The 22,744-nt window shown below is 36.9% G+C and overlaps 1 protein-coding gene across 6 annotated transcripts in view; it reads left to right on the top strand.

The window, feature by feature from the left end:
- LOC139759943 (eukaryotic translation initiation factor 2-alpha kinase 1-like) overlaps positions 1-22,744 on the top strand; it is a 49,636-nt gene that overhangs the window by 15,069 nt on the left and 11,823 nt on the right. For all 6 annotated transcript variants that reach the window (XR_011715176.1, XR_011715177.1, XM_071682599.1 and 3 more), the window contains 4 exons: positions 1,991-2,222; positions 4,508-4,657; positions 9,629-9,794; positions 21,253-21,435. Coding sequence is in view for 4 of the 6 variants with exons in the window: in XM_071682599.1 (XP_071538700.1) it covers positions 2,003-2,222; positions 4,508-4,657; positions 9,629-9,794; positions 21,253-21,435 (719 nt within the window). In the remaining 2 variants the exon portion in view is untranslated. The remainder of the gene's footprint in view (positions 1-1,990; positions 2,223-4,507; positions 4,658-9,628; positions 9,795-21,252; positions 21,436-22,744) is intronic.

The following is a 22,744-nucleotide window of genomic DNA, read 5'->3' as shown; positions in this document are numbered from 1 at the left end:
GCTGACTATGAGCGGGTGAGACATGAATTGAAACGTATTTTGCCAGTGGGAGGGATACAGATAGAAAAGTATGCATGATCAGCAAAAAGTTGCCTTATAAGTAAAGAGAATATTGTGTATTTTGAAATATCCTGATATTGTATTTTTAAAGAAAAAAGTTTCATACATTGAAGATTAAGGGATTTTCTTTTTGCTTTTAAGACTGTGAGCTCATATATGTCATTATTTAAGCTTGTACCCCATGACTATGAACCTATACATATCACTATTCAATCCAGTTCCCTAATTTTCAAATGCTATAATTGCAAAACACTGCAAAATTATTCAAACTGTTGCAAATCAGGGGATTCTTTTACTAGGTTGTAGATTAGCTGGCCTTCGTTGCTTGTGAAAGCACACCCATGAGAGAAGTATTCTTTCTTCAGGGATGGTATATTTCATTGGCTATATTCACACTGTGTATTTCTTGATGACTGTGCATACTGTGCATTTCTTGATGATTGTGCATACTGTGCATTTCGTGATTGTGCATATATTCACATACACTTGACAAACTCCTGTTCATCATTTGGAAAGCTTAATATTATGATGATGGTTACTGTACTGGCTTTGGTCATTGAAATAGTTTTGAAATTATTCAGGAAACACTTACTTATCAAAGTTGAAAATTAATGTGAATAAGAGCAAAGGGTTGAGGGACAAGTTAATTGGGATATAAGTTTGAATTGAGAAAAATTGGAGTAAGTGAAGTGTTTTAGATATCTGGGAGTGGACTTAGCAGCGAATGGAACCATGGAAGCGGAAGTGAGTCACAGGGTAGGGAGCAAAGGTTCTGGGAGTGATGAAGAATGGGTGGAAGGAGAGAACATTATCTTGGAGAGCAAAAATGAGTGTTTGAAGGAATAGTAGTTCCAACAATATTATGTGGTTGCAGGGCATGGGCTATGGATAGGGTTGTACGGAGGAGGGTGGATATGTTGGAAATGAGATGTTTGAGGGCAGCATGTGGTGTGAGATGGTTTGATCGAGTAAGTAATGAAGGGGTAAGAGAAGTGTGTGGAAATAAAAAGAGTGTGGTTGAGAGAGCAGAAAAGGGTGTGTTGAAATGGTTTGGTCATATGAAGAGAATGAGTTAGGAAAGATTGACTAAGAGGATATATGTGTCAGAGGTGGAGGGAGCATGGAAAAGTGGGAGACCAAATTGGAGGTGGAAGGATAGAGTGAAAAAGATTTTGAGTGATCGGGGCCTGGACATACAGGAGGGTGAGAGGAGTGCAAGGAATAGAGTAAATTGGAATGATGTGATACATCGGGGTTGATGTGCTGTCAGTGTACTGAACCGAGGCATGTGAAACATCTGGGATAAACCATGGAAAGCTGTGTGGGGCCTGGATGTGGATTGGGAGCTGTGGTTTTGATGCCTTACACATGACAGCTAGAGACTGAGTGTAAATAAATGTGGTCTTTTTTGTCTGTTTTCCTGGTGCTATCTCACTGAAGCAGGGGGTAGCAATACTGTTTCCTGACTGAAGCAGGGGGTAGCAATACTGTTTCCTGTAGGATGGGGTAGCACCAGGAAAGGATGAAGGCAAGCAAGTATGAATATGTATATGTGAGTGGATGGGCCTTTCTTCATCTGTTTCCTGGTGCTTCCTCACTGATGCGGGAAACAGCGATCAAGTATGATAAATAAGTATCAATATATATTAGAAAATGTGAAGTAAGGTAAGATTATTAGGTATAGAGATTTCTCTAGTGTTTGGAAACTTGTATTGCTACAATAGAATAGGACATAGTTTATTGATGATGCCAGACTATATTTTGTTGTAGTACATCATTTGATTTGAAAGATTTTTACCCTGATATCTTCGTGTTATGTCCACTTTTTTCCTATTTTATATTGTATTTCAAAGCTACTATATGAGTGCAGTATTTTTGTCTGTAATTAGTCTTTCCAGTATTTGCTACATGTTGCATTTATCTTGTTCAGGTCACACCATTCATGATGGGACGAAAAACAAAAGCAAGACTCAGGTCTCCATTATCAGTTCAACCATTAACACAAATTGATTCTCAAGTTGGTGACCATGTGGATTCTCTCTCTAATCATGATCTTGATACCAGTTTCAACTTGCGTGCTGCCCGTAGACAGAGTGCCCGCTTCCATCATCATAACACCTTATCACAGCTTCAGCCAATAACATCATTCTCACCCATGCAGGGTTAGTATTGTTTTATTATCATGTTTTTGTTTATTACCAGACAGGAATAGATTTTGTATACTTATCACTACTTTAGGTAAGGAGTATGTATTTCTCTGACCCCCTTTTTCATGTGTTGCTGATATCGGTTGCAACTTCCAAATTCAGGCAACCTTGCCCTTTTCTCAAACTGTGTGGTTGGGGCAGTGAACCCCAGTTTTACAGTATTAATGGCTACAAAAAGTGCTTTGCAAGATTGATTACAAATGTAGTTAACCCAAACTTGTTTTCACATATTAGTAAATGCCGCATAGTCTGTTTCTCCAAAAAAAGACCACACTCATTCACACTCAATCTCTAGCTGTCATGTGTAATGCACCGAAACCACAGCTCCCTATCCACATCCAGGCCCTACAGACCTTCCCATTGTTTACCCCAGACATTTCACATGCCCTGATTCAGTCCATTGACAGCACGTCAACCCTGGTATATCTCATTGTTCCAATTCATTCTATTCCTTGCACACCTCTCACCCTCTTGTATGTTCAGGCCCCAATTGCTCAAAATCTTTTTCACTCTATCCTTCCACCTCTAGTTTGGTCTCCTGCTTCTCCTTGTTCCCTCCACCTCTGACACATATATTGAATAGTATTAAGAAGTTTTGAATACTTTTAAGAACTTATATAATGGAAGTTTTATGTGCAGAGAGTATTCTGTGAAATGACTGTGTAGTTTGAAATAAATGTGGGAGTGCATCAGTGTTGTGCAGTGTTGCCATTGTTATTTGATGCCTTTACATATAGGGCATTGCATGAGGTGAGAATGAGATAGGGTAATTGCCATGGGTTACTTGAATAAGGAGAAAGAGAATAACAGTTGCCCCTTGAGCTATATGCAAATGATGTTTATCTATGTTGTTGATATATAAAGAGGGAAAATCTTGAAAATGAATGCAAATGAAAGTCAAATTGTAAGATTGTTTTATTGTGTAGAAATGAAAGTACTGAATGAGCTTTGAAATTTGGAAATAAAGTTTAGTTGGATGACAGTGGTAAAGTTATGTAGAAGGTAAACTTAGACAAGGGAGAAGAATTGGGTTTGCATTAAAAGCTCTGGTAAATGGAAGAAATAAAAGTGTAGAGTATGCATAAAAAGCATATCCCAATGCTCAACTTTGGCTGTTAAACTTGAGTATATACGGGTGTGGATGGGTTTGAAATATGAAGAGTACAGATGGTTGATTTGTTTAGTATTGTTGGATAGAGGAGGATAAACAGAAATGGAAATGATGTAGAATGTTATGTGGTGCAAAGAAGTCATTAGAAAGGTGCTTGATTAATGTCTTCTAAAATGATTTTGTCTTGTATGACATATGGCAGGTGATCATAAAGTACAAAGAAGAGATAACCTTCTAGAGAGACATATTAATGTAATGGGAGAATTGATCAGAGATAGAGATATTACAGATGGAAAATTTAGAGGAATGAATAGGGATTGATAGAAATTGTAATATTTTTTGATTGTGAGGTGATTTAATTGGAGACTGTGTTCTTACTTGCTGAATTACCTTAGTGTGTATGGTTAAAAAGTAGCAATGGCTTTTGTAAGTGTGGAGATCCATGTTTTACTTTTAACACATTAAGGATGGTTTGAAGATGAGTATTAGCGATGCTGCAAGGATTTATGAATGACCCATCCTCAAATATTGGGAATAGAGTAATGATGATGGATAAATAGATGGAATTTTGTTTAAAGGAAAATTAACTTTTCCCTCAAAATATAGTTTATGGGTTATTCACAGTTCATGAGATTTTGGTTTAAGAGTAAGGCCATATTGGGTTGAAAGTCTTATTTGTTGTTTTATTCATTATATACTGGGGTTAGGGGAGAAAGAATACTTCCCACGTATTCCCTGCATGTCGTAGAAGGCGACTAAAAGGGGAGGGAGCGGGGGGCTGGAAATCCTCCCCTCTTGTTTTTTTTTTTTATTTTCCAAAAGAAGGAACAGAGAAGGGGGCCAGGTGAGGATATTCCCTCAGAGGCCCAGTCCTCTGTTCTTAACGCTACCTTGCTAATGCGGGAATTGGCGAATAGTTTGAAAGAAAGAAAGATACTGGATTTCATGTTCATGCTGAACAATATACCAGGTCATCTCTTGTTAGATGGTGTCACTGAAATTAAATGAAAAGTGCTTAGATAGTTTGTGGCATTAATCTTTTTGTAATTGTTTACTGCTTCTTTATACATTGTTACACTTGTGTTTTCAAGTGATCTTCACTCATGCATATACTTTAAACAACCACCAGGCCATGGTGGTGATGCTGCAATTGGTGGTGGCTTGTCTACCAACATGAATCGTGGCATTGTCAGGAATAGTACAATCATAGAGATATTGATTCGTTTGCTCTGCCAAGAACGTGAGACTGATCCTAATAGAAGGGAAATGTTATTTAGAGGTGAGTAAATTTTGTTTGTTTTGTTTTGTTTATGCATTTACAGTTTCAAGTTCCTGTAAGTGAAGGTTATAGTATATAACATAGAGCCCATTTTTGAGTAACTTCCAGATTTTGCCATTAGTATGTAGAGTAATTAACATATTAACATCCAAGTTGAACTAAAAATTATTTCTAAGTAGATTATTTTTGATAGACGAAGAAAATGCTTAAGTTTATCGTTTCAATATTTGATCACTGTGTCTTAACCAGAGAGCGCTACAACTTTTGTTACTGTACTCGTAGAATTTTATGAAAGCTGTATTTCTGTAATGGAGAGGCTCAGTTTGTTACTGTACTTATAGAATTTTATGAAAGCTGTATTTCTGTAATGGAGAGGCTCAATTCTTTACAAAGAAGTGTGCTGAAAAAACAAATACTGTATTAGATTTTGATGCTTACTGGAAACAGACCTGAATCATGAGGTCCTTTGCCATCGTAGATCAATTGGTACAACTCAGCTAACACTTAGACTGTGAAGATTTAATTGAATTTTAATGATGTGGACTTTGTGGTGGTACCTTATCATTATAGTTTATCAATTTAGTCATGATTTTGACATTCATTTAAGCTTTTGTTTGTTCTACTTGAAAATATTTCCTTATGCATGTTATTGGTACATCATTGAGGAAAGAGTATTTGTTAATACAGTTCATCTAAAGAGGAAAAGAGGGAGTAGAAAGAAAGTACATACATGCCCCAGTAACTCATAAGTAGAGTTTTATCACATGATTTGAAAGAATAACTCACATAAGTAGAGTTTTATCTCATGATTTGAAAGAATAACTCACACAAGTAGAGTTTTATCTCATGCTTTGAAAGGGTGAGCATAACATCAATATGCTTGGTGTTTTAATGTTGCAACCAGCCTGGAACCAGCTAATACCTTAAGTTTAGTTGCTATGATTATAGTTTATTGTTTAGTTTCCTGTCTTTTGTTACAATTTGAGAATAGATAGCTATTATGGCAAATCTCGCTGTTTGTGTTTAATGTACTGAAATTATATTAATATCACACTGCATATATATAGTATTGTTTAACCATCCCTAGATTGTATACTCCAGTCCAACCAGTTTTGAAGAAGTCACTGTAATGAAAGATTGCCAATCAGAAGTAGAAGTTATAGAGTTATGAACATTTCCCTCACCCCTACACACCCCTTGGTACTATCTTACCAGCTCATGAGTGTCCCACAAACCATGGAATTTGTACTGTTTCTCTGCAGTAGATTTGCTGTGGGAAATGTGTGGTAACCCACAGAGTGATTATTAATGGGAAATGGCACTGATTTTATTTATTATCTCAGAGTGTGGATAGGAATTCCAATAAAAGATGTAAAGGATGGTGGTCACAGATTTTTATATTGAGGTAACAGTTTTAAGAATTTTTTTAAAGCTGAATAAGCTTTGTCTGTATTTTTCCGTGCTTTATATGTTCATTTTGGTGGTAATTAGGACTAATATGAATGATGATGAATAGGGTATAGGATAATAGATTAAATACTGGTGTGTTGTATGGACATTATTTAGTTCAGTGATCTTTGGCATAAGCAGGCTCTGAAAAACGTTCTCAAAAACATTTAGTTTGATGAAGCTATTAATATTGTTTATTTGGCTCTTACTGAGCTTCACTTTCCGAGAGCCAGATTAGATGTTTTGCTGTTAGGGCTTATAACTTTATTATGATGCCGTGTACATATATGCTTGGGAATGATGTCAGCCAGAAACTCTGTAGTAATGGTTACTTTTACACTTTACACAGTACATAAATGTATAGGTGCATGAATTAGATCTAGTACTAATAGCATTGGTTTACCTTTTAATCCTAACAAAAGCATGAAAAGCTGTTTCAGATTGATTTTGTATAATATATTTTCCAGTCTGTGTATTCACTGTTTCAATTAGACATTTTGAGAAATGAAGAATTGAGTCAACTAATCCAGATATGAATGTTAGAAAAAAGAAATAATAGAGAAAGCTAAAGAGGAAGGGAAAGAATGTTTTTGGAGTATACTTAGGGAGTAAGTCGTGGATTAGTTTCAGAGGAAGATCAAAGGAGGAAGTAACACATCTGCTGGAAGAGGAATTATGGAAACATGCAAAAGGAGTGTAAGGATGTGAGCCTCAGACTGATGTGAGTTAACATAAAGGTGATTCATGAGAGGTGTGTGATTGTGAGTGCTTATGCATCTGGGAGTGAGTGGAGTGAGAAAGAGAGATGAGGGTTTTGGGGCGAGTTGAATGAGCGTCAGCAATTTTGATGCAAGGGATCTAGTGATAGTGATGTGTGATGTGAGTGTCAAAGTGAATGAGGATGTGATTGAGGGGAATGAGGAACCATTGTGAATTAAACTGGCTTACTGTTTATGGAGTTGTGTGCTGAAAAATTATTGGGGATTAAGAATACCTGTTTTAAAAAGTAGGACATGTGTTGGTGAGTGGGTTGAATAGTGAGCAGGCATTATAAGATTATGTCTTATTGTTAGGCATGTTGCAGAGAGACTTGGATGTAAATATGCTAACAGGGGTAGATGGTGGGATGTCTGATAAGTTCTTGAGGGAGGCTAGATTGAAAGTTTGTAAGGGCTTTACAAAAAGAAGTAATTTTGATGGAAAGAGGATGGTGAAAGTGAGTGTGCCCGGAAAAGGCATGTGTGAGGAGATCCAAAAGAGATTTGCTAAAGAATGGTAAAGGCATAGGTGAACAAACTTAGTGCCATGGGTGAGGAATGGGAGTTATTTTCAGACATATGAAAAGCATGTGGCATGCAGAAAGTAAGATGCAGGCAATTGAGATAGGGCAGTAGGTGGAAGAATGAGGAGTTAAGTTGTAAGTGAGAAAGAGATGTATGGACATTACATGCTGTGGAGTGCGAGTAACTGGGAGGTGAACAAAAGGAAGCAGCAGAAGATCAAGAGGAAGGTGTAGGAGCTAGAAAAATGAGGGCAAATGATGAGCAATTTGGAGCATCAGCGAAGGTGGATGATGGGGAAGTGGTAAAATTCAAAGAAGACGAGAAAAAGGAGATAGAATGAGTATTTTGAAGGACTGTTGAATGTGTTAGATGATAAGGTGGCAGGTGTAAGGTGTTTTGGACATAGAGGAATGTAAAGCAAAAGAGTCATGACAAATGGTCTGGTGAAAAGAGAAGAGATAGCTAATGCCTTACATATGTTGAAGTATCTCAAGGTGAGGTGCATAAGGAACGACAAAATACCTCTGTAGTGTCATTATATCATTGTATAAAGGCAAGGGGGACGAGCGAATGTTCGAATTACAAAGGTTTAAGTTTATTGTGTGTACCTGGTAAGTTCTATGAGAGAGTGGTGATATGCATAGAGCATCAGACTGAGGATGAGTAATGTGGTTTTAGAATTGGTAGAGAAGTTGTGGATCAGGTGTTTGCATTGAATAATGTGTGCAAGACATGCCTAGAAGAGAAACAAAAGGATTTGTATGTGGCATTTATGGGTCTTGAGAAGGAGTGTTGTATGTCTAAATTAATTTGTCATTGATCACTTTTTCAAAACTTATCTCCATCTGAAGCAATATAGACAGTGTCCACATTTGTAGAACTAAGTCTTGTATGCTCTTGGTGTGAGTATTTTACCGAGCGAATTGCATTTGAGCGCTATCAAACTAGATTAGGTAGAACCCATTCCTGGAGTTACTTGAAAAGGATTTTCCTCACTTAAATACCATTCTGTAAAAACCTTGTATCATAATTGAATTGTGTTAATTTAAAATTTTGGGTACCTTGTTATAAGTCTTTTTGTCTACTTTTGGTCCCCATGCAGGGTGCAGGAGGTTGTAAACCAATCCCACTGTATTCATAATGAAGTATCTTGGATGTCCACTGTGAGCAACTACAACATTTTCAGCTAGGATATAGATGGGCTTTAATTATGAGCAGGATACCAATGGTTACTTTATTGTTAAGGAGAGTGTACCCTGGAATTGTGTATTCAGAAAGGAATATAGTTTTAATGTCAAACAGATTCAGAGGCACCAAACATAATTTTTTTTTACCTAAACAATTTGTCCTTTATGCTTATTTATCATTTTTGTAAACTTGCAACTGTTGTACAGATAGGTTAGGATAAGAGTGAGCCTTCATTAAAGATATGGCTTTTAAGTAAACCAGTTTGGTAATGAGGTATGAAGTGTTTCATTTTTCCAGTACACAGTTGCTCGTATTGATATATGAAATACCTTGAACAAATGATGCTGGTTCACATAAGTAATCAGATGATTGTGTGATTGATCAGGTAGTTTTGCTTTCCATGTTTCAGCTTTACTCTTATACATGTAAAGTAATTTAGTTGGTCTTGTGGCAGCATGGAAGGAGGTTGATTGGCTTACTTCTTAAAGTATATCTGAAGTAGAACGTCAGGACAGGAAATGTTTTAAATATAAGTTAGAGTTATCACAGAGATGCAGAATTGACATTCCATGTACCACATGAGTATCAGAAAGTATGTTAGTTTTTAGGACATTTCTAAATGTAGATTTACAGTATGGTGTTGAGTTTGTGAGGTAGAACCTGTGGTAAAGGGAGTGGAATTAACTTTTAGTTAACGATAAGATCCAGTTTCTTGATTTACTGCAGCTTCATTAGATGAGCTTGAATTTTCTTATTTTAATTGGCTTGATTTGTTGTATTCTTAACCATGTTTATTAATGATCACTTTATATAGGTAATTTGGTTTCATAATTTAGTCTAGGATTTGATTAACAGATCAGCCATGGCTTACATTTTTGTAGCTATCGCCTTTGAAGCATACAGAATTTCCTTTTACTATGCTTATTCCAGTTTTACATTATGATCATTTGTCTTGGTGGTGGTCTGCAGTTATCAAAGTCAGGAAGGGTGAACTTTCTTGTTGTGCATTGAAAGGGTTAATCCATTAATTTGGATGTATACCACCTTGCAGCTTTGTGTACAGTGATTGAGCAGAGTAACACCTCTTTCTACTCACCACTGCATGCCTACCCTCAGCTCCAAGATTTTCAGACTAACCTTATGGAAAAATTTGAAATGCTGTTTAAGAAAGCTCAGAAAGAAATTCCTTCAAACTCAGCAAGCATAGCTGTTCCAAGGTTAGTAATCATATTGTCTGCATGCTTATAATACAACATAGCTGAAAACTTGTTCTGTTGCTTCACAAGTGTATTTTCAAGTTTGATTCAACTTTTAGCAGTAATTGTGTATTGTACACTATATTAGACATGTAAGTTTAAGTAAAACTTCTTCAATTTATGAGTGAAAAGTCACCCTTGGAGAGACTATGTCATTAAGGGTACAGTCTCATCAAAGAAATTCTCACACCAATGTTGTCTACTTTTCCCTGCTGCTGTAATTAGTGCAGCCTTAGGCTACAGGAGTCAGTAGAAGGAGGTCCTAGGTAACATTGGGACTCTCTTAGAAATTGACACTAAGGTAATTATATATAAAATAGATAGAGAGAGAATGGTGTTACCAGACTTCATGTGTAAGGTTACATTGCAAGTTAAAGTCGACTTTGGTGAGGCTGTATCATTGGGAATATAGCCTCGTCAAAGAACTTTTCAATCAAAATGAGTCCATCATTTCCCTGCCACTGGAAGTAGCACAGCCTTGGAGCTGCAAGAGCTTAGGGAAAAGGGATCCTGGGTTAATTATGAATAAAGTAAGTAGAGGTTTGAATTCTTGTTGAACTATGAGTATTCATTACCTCAGCATTACTAAAACAAATTCACAGTTGAATAAATCTTCAGCAGTCAAGAAAAGTTTGCTTTTAGAGGAATCTACAGTGAAAGGAAATTTTGATTTTTGATTGACTGAAATATTGTAGTAGTTTTTGATATGAGAATGTTTGTTATTGAATATCAAATAGATATTTTTTACAGTCTTTTATGAATATTTGTATCTAGTACAGGTACACCTCTGATTTTCTGGCACTCTTGGCTCCAAAGCCTTTCTGGATTAACCATTTTGCTGGACCAACTGTGGTCATGTAATTATAATTCATCAACACACCTCTGGAGACCGCTTTTCTCCACACACTTTATTCATGGAAATTCCGTGATGCTTCTTGAATCTTTGAAGCCATCCTTCACTATAGTCACATTCATGTTGTAATTTAAGTTCTTTATGGAAAAACTTAGCCGGGTCCATTATCATGCTACTTGACAAGTCCACTCCATCACTCCTATGTTGTCAAAACCATTCCATCATCACTCGATCGTGCTCAGTACTCTTACCATCTTTCATAGTTTTTCTAATTGTCGTTTTCTTGTTGGAATCGCTGTCTGCCTAGAATTTCAATATTTTCTCCCTTTGCTTCTTTATATCATAAACAATTTATGAACCAATACTGTAGATGTCACACAGCTTACGCACCAAAACACCACAGTCCATTTTTTTCAACAATTCTACTTTATCTTGGATCGATATCATCTGGTGTTTATGTTTGACACCTTGACTAATACTCTCACATGTCTTAGAAGCCATAGCTAGGGTTAGATTTAAGCAAAATAAGCCAAGAATCTCACAAAATTGTTAAAGAAATTCTTGATAGTGAAAAAAGAATTACTTTAGAAGTACATTTTTCTATTAGTATGATTATCATTCTGATAATGTTTAGAAGTTTTGTATCTGTGTCAGTACAAAACACTAAAAAGTATAGGAGTGAGACCTAGATGTCATGTGACTTGCCAGTATATGTTATTTTTTTCATCTACTTTGAAAAATGTATGTATGATTATCATGTTTTGTTTTATAATCAGTGTGATTCACTGAAGATTTTATCACAACAGCAAAATTATAAAAGTGTAGAATTACCAACTGCACAAGTCAGATGCAGTGTTGTCAAGGACAGGTAGGTGATTGAAACACCCTAACAGATAAAATGGGCATTGTGCAGTATGTCCATGCTATACCTGAAGTGTTTGTTCAACAGCCAATTAACTTAAGTTGACTTTTGAACAACAGACAGTTGATGTGGGTGAAAAACAGTAGCCTATTGAACACAGATCCTGAATCTGAGGAATTCTCTAAAGTTTTTGAGGAAGAGTGACAGTAGGAGCATGAACGACAAAGGTGGCAGAATGAAAGACATCAATGAGGACAGAGGAAATGGAAAGAAGAGTTGGAAAAAGTTCCCAATGAATAAGAAAGGATTGCTTGAGAACAGAAAAAGTTACACTTTGTACTGCAAGAAAGACTGGCCAAGGCTGCTTAGAGACTTGTCTTGGAGTTGGCTTTTTTACAGCCCAGTGCACATGTTGCTTGTGATACTACCATTCAGAAAATTTCCAAGATGTAATCATATCAGGAGGGAACCAGACATTTGTAAAGCTTCCTTCCTTTAAAGTACATATAGCTAAATGCAGATAGAAAATTCCAGTAAAGAACTGTATGCTGACTGGTTCAGAGATTCAGTAGAGAGATTCAGGAAGTCAGATTAGCTGAAAGTGCTGCTTTTCTCCCAGACATTCTTAATTATCTTGGTAGGTCCACTCAGTATTATGAGACAGTGAAAGAGGTATTACTGAAAGCTTAAGGTCTCACTAAGTAGTAGGGTAAGTGCCAGTTTCATTTGAACAGGTTTGAAGCTTAATGAAAGTGCTACCCTATTTTCATCTGGACTGCGAGGCTACCTTGTAGACTGGTTCACTAAGGCCTGTATCCCAGACAGCAAGAAAGGTGTCGATGGTCGAAAATCTGATTTTGAGGATAGAATTGAGAGGTCATGTCTGGAGGCAATTAGTAGCCTAGTTAAGTTGAACTGAGTCACATCTCTTGCCCTCCGTAACTGAGGAAGCTGATGCTCATTTTGAGGTTTACAGTGATGTTACTGCCATCTAAAGCCACAGGAATCAACTTGTGTATCACAGAGTTGTTGTATTGACCCGTCAAGCCATCAGTCTGATCAGACCTTTTACTAAGGTTGTTCATAGACTACCATAACTCAGCACCAAGGCTGTTAACAGCCCAGCAAATCCTAGTAACAAGGCTTCCCACAGCCTTGCAATTCCATATCTTCATGTAAAATGACATGGTATGATTTTCAACATACTTTCCATAGTAAATAAGAGGGCTTTATATAGAAACTGGCACCCATAAAACCTGCTGTTACAGAAGCCCATCTCAGTCACTATGCAGATGCTCTTCTGTGCACCTCTAGTGACAATTATGGCACCACAATGTCTAGCTGTGACCATAGTGGCCAGTATTGTCAGCAGAAATTCATTTTAATTCCCAGCTTCTTACAGTTTACGGTTGTAATGAACTGGCTTTTATACATGAGTTCATAATTGTTTCTTATCCACACATTTCCTCAGCCTTTATGCATAGAATCCAGTGCATCTGATGGTAGACAGACGGATGCTACCTCTGAGGCCATTCCACACTCTGATTCAGGTTCCTACGGTTATCTCTTTCACTGCACTCATTTCACAGATGATGGACCTCATGACCCGTGCAGTCAGTGATGTATAAAGTGCTGCTGCACCCTGTTTCATTATAACCGTTTCAAGAGTTACTGCATCCCCAACTATCTTGTCAGACCCAATTTAGTTGAAAGAAGACTTGTTGTTTCCTCAGCACCTACTGGAACATAGCACCAATGCAAGTAAGTCCTCAGACAGAAACCGACAAGACAGCTGTAGCTACAATATTACCTATCATCACAGCAACCTTGCTCCTATTATTTCCCTTGCTGCTGTGCTTCAGGAGCCCTTTGCCAATATTGCTGTAGCAGCACCAACTCATGACAGGGGCCCACTGACTGCTGCTGCTGTTGCACTGGCAAAATACTGCTTGCTTCTTGCTGGTATACATGACGTCAGTACCCTACCACTATCCCTCAAGGAGCACTGCAGCTCTACAACAACAGCTACAACAACAGCAGCACATCACCAAATTGTTCACTCCTTGTTGGTGCATGTCAAAGAATATCATGCTCTACTGATGTCCCTCAAGCAGCATTACAACTATGCAATCACAACCAAAGAGTTAGTGATGGAAATGTCAGACTGAAAATTGTGTATACAAATGCTGATAGATATGTAATAAATGGGAAAGAGCTGGAATTTAGGGATTAAATTAGGTAAAATGTGCCCGATGTTATTGGAATTGTGGAGGTGAAGGTTACTTGAGAGATCCAACCTCTTATGCCCAGAGTTACATGAGAGTAAGGAGGGAAAGAGAAGGTGAAGGAGTGGGAGGATTGACCTTTCTAAATAAAGAAAGCCATATGTTACAGGAAATGATAAAAGAGGGCCCATGAAATAATGGAGGATAGTCCAGTCAGGCAATGTGTGGTGAGAGTGACTAGGAAAGATATGCATAGTGGTATTAATGAGATGTATACCTTCGGGCTATTAAAGAATTTCAGTGATCAGAACAAATATACAATAATAACAGTGATAGGGAATCTTGGAGACACAAGTTGTAGTGTATACAGAGGAATCTCTTATACAATCCAAGCATATCAGCAAACACATTAGGACAAGAGAGACTGATATATGATCATTGCTAGACCTTATCTTCACACATACTAGTATGGATATGGATAATATATAGCTGGTGCACTAGTTGGAAAAATTATTCATGTTTTGTTCAAGATTAACTTGTGGTAAATAGTAAGTTAAAAGAGCTGAGATGAGGCAAGGCATAAAGATGAGATATATTTGTAGAAACTTCATAAACCTCAGCAGTGTCTTTGGTAACATAGATTGTTGAAAATATGTGAAATTTGCAATGGAATAGGTATATGGGTATATCTAGCTTCAAATTTGGAGGAAATGTAAAGAAAGAGGGAAGAATGATGTAATAAAAGATATTAAAAAGCAAGGGAGGTTCGAGAACATGCATTTGCAAAGATGTAGTCACCAGTTCGAGAGAGGTTGGGATTAAACAACGTATGATTAAACAATTAGTTCAGCTAGAAACTTGTTAGAAAAAACGAGGAAATACTTTTATAGTGTAAAAGTGGTGGATGAATAAAGTAGAAAGACTGAGAACATGGTTGATGCAGACAACATAAAGAATTTTTAATTTAGCAGTTATATAAGATAGTCATTTACATACACCCCTTACCCCCAAGCACACTTACCCTGAGGCACAGCTGAGTTCTGTCAAGATTTGAAATTCTTACAAAAATACAAGAGTTTTCCTTTCATTTGTATCACAAGTTCAGGGATTGTTTACCTGTATTTAGGTGTTTCATGTTGTGATGCTATGTGTAAAAGTTCATAGCATTATCATATCTGACTTTTTTGGGAATAAGTATAATCTGACACTTCATGCAGTCTGTGTGAAAGAATGATTTTTCCAGGATGAGCACCTTGGCCAATCAACACTGTACACCACAAGGATTCAAACTTTTGCTGATATGATTGATTTCAGCTCGACTTCCATGATCATTTGACTGGTACACTTTGACTTGGCTTTAGTCTCTTCTGTCTACGATGATTCTTGGTCACTTTACCTCCAGGGTAACCGTTGATGTCAGTCTTGCTCTCAGTGCCAGAGTTCAGCAGCTGCTCAACGTTGCCCTGGATCCAGCATCAACATTCCCTCTAGACGATATCAACCTTTCTCTTTGATGCATTTCTTTGCAGCCACATGCACTGCTTTCCTGTCCAGTACATTGCCCAGCTTTGTATCCAGCTCGACATCTGCTCCACATGATGTTACTCAAGCAGCCCAGTGCTCTGCATGTGTCTCAGCAGCTTAGGATATGGCTTATGTCCATCAACACATTGTAACTGCCAATGGAAGACCATGTTACCACTTTGTCCAGTTGTACTTGACCAACAATAACCAGTGCAACATCACACTGATTTTACTTGCATGTGAGTCAAGAGATTTTTCGATGACATCTGTGGTCCTACTTGATGGAGTTTTCTTGTGTCAGTTGGGCTTGGTTTGTTACAGCTAGAATTCCCTTTGAGTCAGTAACTCTTGACTCAATTGCTCTTGAATCAGTAACTTGAATCAGTTAGCCTCGAGTCAGTAACTTTCAGTCCCAGATTTGAAAGTGAATTACTGAATTCTTTATGCTGCTCCTTGTTGTTGACTTCATCTTGCCAGGCACCATTAAAGCTAGACTTCATTCAGTGCCTGGTTGCAGACTTCTTATTATAGTAACTTGGCAGTGACGTTATGCAACTCAGTATTTTCTTTGCATTGTTACTATCACCCAGTATTATACTCTATTTCTTAGTACTGTACTACAATCTTATTGTCATGATCAGTATACTGTACTGCCCAGACTAGTTTTGTAGCATTTTGAATAAATAATGTCAACTGGATTACATTAATATGTGATGGCTTTCAGTGCAGAACTCCGTGTGATGTTCATCAGTATACTGTATAAGTGCTGTTTTGAGTTACTCAGTACTTTACTCTTACACATTACTATATTTGGTTACCTAAGGTTATATTTTGTTTCCCAGTGCTGTGATTATTATTCACTTGTATACTTTAATTAAGTGTGACATATCTAGCACATAACTGTCTCAGAGAGTGAATATTGGACCGTGATCCACCGATTATGTAAACTTTTTTACCCAGTGCTATAGTTATTATTCAGAGCTATACTTTAATTTGGTGTGATACTTTTGGCACATAGTTATCTGAGAGAGTGAATATTGGACAATGATCCACCGATTATGTTATTGTATGTTGTATTTTTTAATTGAACTCCATGATGTATTTTATTGTTATGCCTGAGGCAAGGCTAGGTGTATGTCTTATTTTGTCAGGGAGAAATGGTACCCCTTCTTGATCTAGTTTCTGTGTGAGAGTTATTTTTCTTTTCTTCCCATTTAATGTATATGTGTGTGTACATGTATGTAGATACATATAAGTTTGTGCATTGTAAATAAATACATGAAATACTTGTGTTTTGTTTATCTTTATTTATGCCCCTGCCATGTTCGACATTTATTAATCGTGTTCTACATTTTAGGCATTTAAGTTATTTCTACCTTGGCCTGACTAGGATTTAAGACACTTGCTATGGTAGGGGTCTCCCACCCAAGGTTTTTAATATTGATGTAGGCATACAGATATTGGAGTATCTTTCATATCATTCACCAGGAGCCTTTTATGTTCTTTTCAGAATGCTCAAGAAAATCAGTGCCAGTTTAAAGACCTTAGAGCTGTTCACTTACCAAGTTTGGACTGTTAAAGTGCTTAGTGTAAAATGAGGATGCTAGTCTCACTTGACATATTAACATTACATTTACATTAATGTAGATGCACTGGCTCACTTTAACACTGTGGATGTGTGCAAGTGAACATTCACTTTAAATACCTTATAAGTCTATCTGGCAGTTTTAACACCTACCATTGATATATGTTGGATAAACTGCATACACCCCTTTAGTTCACTTGCACACAACATAAACCTATGTTCACAGAGCTAAAGTGAACTAGGGTATCTGCATTAATGTGAATGCAGTTTAGTATTCCACTTTATACAATCAAGTTGATTAGTTAAGTTAGACTAGCATCCCCAGTAATGCCACACACTTTAAGAAAACATGTCTTGGCTGCAATCAGAATTGATTCCTCTTGCATCCTCATCTCATCATTTAGCCCTTAACAATTCATTCAAAGTATCTGACCATCACTTTCATTCTATCATGCATATTTTGTAAAGTTCTAGTCATGGACAAAAATGCTCATCAAGGCCATACCCAGGTTGAATTATTGAGAGGGGTAAAGAGATAGAGAAGTAAGGAAAAAGCAGAAATCTTGCCATTTAAAATAGGAAAGGCCATAATTGTTACAAAAGCCATGAAAATGTTGAAAGTTCTTGAGGTTTGCTTTATGGGGAAAGAAACATCACAGTGACTCACCTTGTAGTTTGCTTACTGAAAATTGCATATTCTATCTGTACTTTCAAGTACTATGACCAGATTTTGCCCAGATCTTGCTTGATCACTGAAACTGTTTTTGGTTGCTGCCGTGCTTGTTGTATAATTATCAAATTGCACCACAGAGAAGTCAGGAATCTTAAGCAATGGAAATTTCATATTGAAAGTAATGTATACATGTTGATGGATTAGAAGTAAATGCTAAAGAGCATGAATTTAGGGATTGTATTAGGGAAAGATGAGGGGGACCTGGTTGCAGATAGGGGGCTCTGGTTTCAGTGAATTATACATGACAACTAGAGGGTATGTGAGTAAATGAGGCTGTTTCTTCATTTGTTTCTGGCACTATCTTGCTGACAAGGGAAATGGTGAACATGTTTTAAAAAAAATAGGGAAAACACACATAATGATATTGGAATTGTAGAAACAATTTCTACCAAAGACATAGATCTCACTAGTTCTGACCAGCTGGGTACATAACAGTAAGCTGGGAAAGAAAAGTTAAAGTAGGGAGAGGATTGGCCCTCTTAATAAAGATAACCAAAAGTTTCGAGAAATGGAGGACAGTACATAAAGGGAAGTGTTATTGTAGTTATTATTGTATAATCCTCCAAAGAATTTCAATGATTCAGAACAAATATGTAATGATATCGCTGAAGGAACAGTTTGGATGACACAGCAGACAGAAAAAGCACACTTCACAGGGAAGGGAAAACATAATGGTGGATTTCAGTTGTAAAGAGATAGAGGGGAACTTAGATTCTCACAGGGACAGGGAATCTTGGAGATACAAATTTTTAGTATAAAGAAAATTTCATGTATTAACATGTCACTGAACACTAGAATAGAAACTGATGCTTCATCATTGCTAGACCTCATCTTCACACACTAGCATGGATATTGAGAATATTGTATGTGATACATCCATATTTCATGTGTGGCGGGGTGGCGATGGGAATGAATAAAGGCAGACAGTATGACTTATGTACATGTGTATATATGTATATGTCTGTATGTATATATATGTATACATTAAGATGTATAGGTATGTATATTTGCGTGTGTGGACGTGTATATATACATGTGTATGTGGGTGGGTTGGGCCATTCTTTCGTCTGTTTCCTTGCGCTACCTCGCTAACGCGGGAGACAGACAGCAACAAAGCAAAATAAAAAAATGAAAATATACATCCATTGGAAAAAGTGATCATATAATGCTCATGTGGTAGATGAGAAAGTTAAGAGAGTAGAGGTGAGATAAGACAAAAAGAGGTAATGTAATCATGGAAAATACTCAAACCTTGACAATTTCTATGATAACACAAATTGGGAAATGAAATTCAGTAACCAGGAACCAGGGCATTGTGGTACAATTGTCTGGAATTTCTAATGAAGGAATAGAAATATGGATACCTGTAGCCATAAATACAGATAGAAAGTTAGGAAAGAGAGATGACCTTTTTGAGAAAAGGTGTCAAAAAACAAGGGAGCTTTATGATGGGTTGTGGGGGAAGTTTTTAAAAAAATATTGAGATATTTAGAAAAGACATTAACATGATACTAAAGGATTTTTACCCATACAAGACTCATGGTCCAGAAAGTTTACCATATTTACTGGTGATGTGTGCAGATAAACTAGACAAACACCTTGAAATACTTTTCAAGATGTCACTGGAGAAAGACAAAGAGCCAAGGGAGTGGTGGAAAGGGCAAACATTATGCCTATCAATGAAAGAGGAGACTGGGAAGTGGTGATGAGCCACTGAACAATCTCTGATTAGTGTGGTCTGTAACGTACTGGAAAAGATATTCAGAAAGCACATGGAGTCCCTCTACAGAGTAGAAATTACCGAAGTGAAAGGCAATACATTCTTAGGGAAGGCAAGTCATGTGTAATGAACATTGCAGGTTTCTAAGAGAGTGTGGGCTTTGTCTTAGACAAAAGGGAAGGCTAGATGGATTGTTTATATCTCCACTGCCAGAAAGCTTTAGCCACAGTTCCACATGGGAGGCAGATTAAGAAGCAGGATCACCTGATTTTGATAAGGAGATTCCTCCTGTTACCTTAGTCAAAGGGAACAAAGGGCATGTAAGAACTGCCTTCTCCAAATGAGTGGAGGATACCACTGGTGTTTTACAGGGTTCTTCTCTGGGATTTCTATTCTTTGTAATTTTTTTTTAACATTGAAGGCTCCAGGCATGGACTAAAATCCACAGCAAGGCTGGGCTTTAATTGAAATATAGAGAGAATTATGAAATGGAAAAGGAAAAGACAAGGGAAAGTATTTACAGACTTTGGAGGAAGTGAAAGACTTGTCTTTGAAATGTGCCAGGTCTTAGTTATTGGGAAAAACATGAGAAGGTAGAGAGTTCCAAAACTGACATGTAGGGAAAGAAGCAGGTATTAAAGCGACCCTTTCTTCAGTTGCCAATGGTCACACAATAATCATGTGATGCAGTAGCTTTTTGAGTATTTTGTGGTCTAGCTAGTGGTGGGGCCACACAAGCAACCAACTCTCAGGAGCAAAAACCAAAGTAATACCTATTAGATATAATGTACAAAAGGCATAAAAATTGTATCTCTGTAATGTGAAATCATGCCTCGAAAGAAGTCATAAATTGTAATTAAGTGTATACACCTGGAAAAAATAATCACTGTAATTACACAGTTAAGGGAGAATCCATACACCCTGCATCCTCCAGCACCAACAGAGGAAAGTATTAATTTTTTAGGTATTTTTTTTAAATGAACTTCAAATTGAATATAGTTTTAAGGAAAGAAGACTTTTTTTTTTTACAGAGAAGGATGAAACAACAATGGAATACTGATGTTTGAGGGCTAAAACTCCATTTATCTTACTTTAACAGTTGTTTGGCTATGCCACAAGTCCCAGTATGGTCAGGAATTTGGTCTTTAACATATCATGATCCCAATGATTTTTTTGAAGAACAATTTCCATTTTTTACACATTTCATCCTTTATGATAAGTAATCCCCCTGACTTAGTACAGTCTCACATATCACACACATCTTATATTACAACTGATAAACTCATTTGAAATAGACTGTTATTCTCCCTTTAAATGAAAATAAATTTTCATTCATTCCTTTCGTGAGATCCTTATTTGCTTCTTCTGTCCTTTTAGCCATCATTTATTCTCGTAGCATTCCCTTCAGCAAAAAACCCTCATAACATATTAGGTGATACTGGTATGTTGTTCAAGCCCTGAGTCACAGGCATCATATTTGGTAATTGATTTCCAGAACTGGGATCACCTGTCTCAACCTTGCAGATGAGCAAAAGGACAGGAATCCTGGGGGTAGACTTGTTGCAACTACAGCCCAGGTTTATTAGTGTGTAATCATCTTTGTCTACTGAAATTATTTATAGAATATTTATGTAATGTTTGTGAATTGAGCCAACTCATATCTTGTGTAATCTCCTACAGGAAGATAATTTTTTGTTGGATTTCTTTTTGTAATGAACAATGTCAGTGCAGATTTCTTAATTTCTCTTTTTATGTCCTTAAAATCTTGTTTGGTAGAGTAGATATTATCACAAAAAGTTTATTATAGCTATAGCACTGAGATTAAAGAATACAGTATTTTGTTAGTAATGGTAGTACTGTTTCTTGAATATACTGTATAAATGTCACTGTGTTTAATACAAATTTTTATTCCCATAGCCTGCATCTTCCAGCAAGTCTACTAATTTGTTCAACACTTCCAAGTTTATACCATATGGATGATCGTTATGCTCGGGAGTTTATAGAACTGGAGGTACTGGGAAGAGGAGGCTTTGGGGTTGTTGTTAAGGCCCAAAATAAATTAGATGGGTGTTTCTATGCCATCAAAATTATTACCTTGGAGTGAGTATTATTTCTACCCTGAGTAGATTAAGATTGTATTGATAGTGCAATTGATTTTCATGCATCACACTACTAATCCTTGTAGCTTTGATCATCTTGCTTACATACGATTAGGATATGTTACATCTCATGACTAAACTTTATCCTAACCAGAGCTCAGATAAGCTGCTTAACTTTCAAGATTTGAATGATCCAAACTTGTGTTTACCCTACCCCCCATTTTCACCACCCATTTATAATGGATAAATTTTGAATTGTCAGTCTTTAGGTTTTTCAGCCATAGTTCTTATTCCAAAGCCTCTTATAGTTATGGTTATTGTAAGTTTCATGGCATCCACATTCAAAAACTTCATGCCTATGTGAAACCCTTAGCATGTTATGCAGTTCTTCAGCTGCAGAATTTCCCCTTTATTGCTGATTCATTTGTGATGATTTCGTCAGCTTTCTTTATTCTGATTCTCATTCTGTATCTCGTATTGCATCCCATATAGTATGTTGATAGGACTTATAACAAAGGATAGCAATGTTTTTTCTCCACATATGTCTAAGGAATGATGGTGCAAGAGAGGGGTAAAGTAGTAAGCATACTCTGATAGAGAGGGTTCATGAGGGTGTTCTTAAATGGTTGACATATATAAAGAGGATGAATAAAGAAAAATTGATTAAGAGGGTCACTGTGGAGGGAGCAAGGGGACAGGGAGACTGGAGAGTAAATAAATGGATGGTATGAAGGAGGCTTTGGGGTATTTTGACCTAAACATTTAAGGGGATGAAAGGCATGCATTGGATGGATGTGGTATATAGTGGGATGACTTGTTCTCAGTTGGATGAAGTAGAGCATGTGAAGCAGTCAAGATGAATTACTGAGTAGTCTTTGGGTTTTGGCTGTGGATAGTAGGCTCTGCTTTATGTACATTGCACATGACAGCTAAGGAATGAGTGTGAACAAATGAAGCCATTATTTGTTTTTTCCCATTAGTGCTTGGCAAAAATGGAAGAGGCAGTCAGGTATGAAAGAAATAACTGTCAAAACATTCAACTAGCTCTTTGTATTGATATATTTTTGGTAAACTTTATAGAGGTATAAGTTTGATTAATGCATTGTTACATGACTACTAGGAATCGAAATTGATGGGCTCAGTAGCTTATGTGGAGTTGGGATATAGGAAGCTAAATCTGTTGAGAATCACAGTCCACCAAAAAATTATGAATTCGTGAATTACAGATGTCATAGTGAGAAATATGAGTAAGGAGAGGTACAGAGCTAAATCTGGATTGATATGAAGAACCCTTGAAGCTGCCTGGTAAA

The sequence above is a fragment of the Panulirus ornatus genome, chromosome 34, assembly GCF_036320965.1.
Source record: "Panulirus ornatus isolate Po-2019 chromosome 34, ASM3632096v1, whole genome shotgun sequence".
NCBI lineage: Eukaryota > Metazoa > Arthropoda > Malacostraca > Decapoda > Palinuridae > Panulirus > Panulirus ornatus.
Note: the sequence above shows the minus strand (reverse complement) of the source record. Positions and strands in the feature narration are given on the sequence as shown.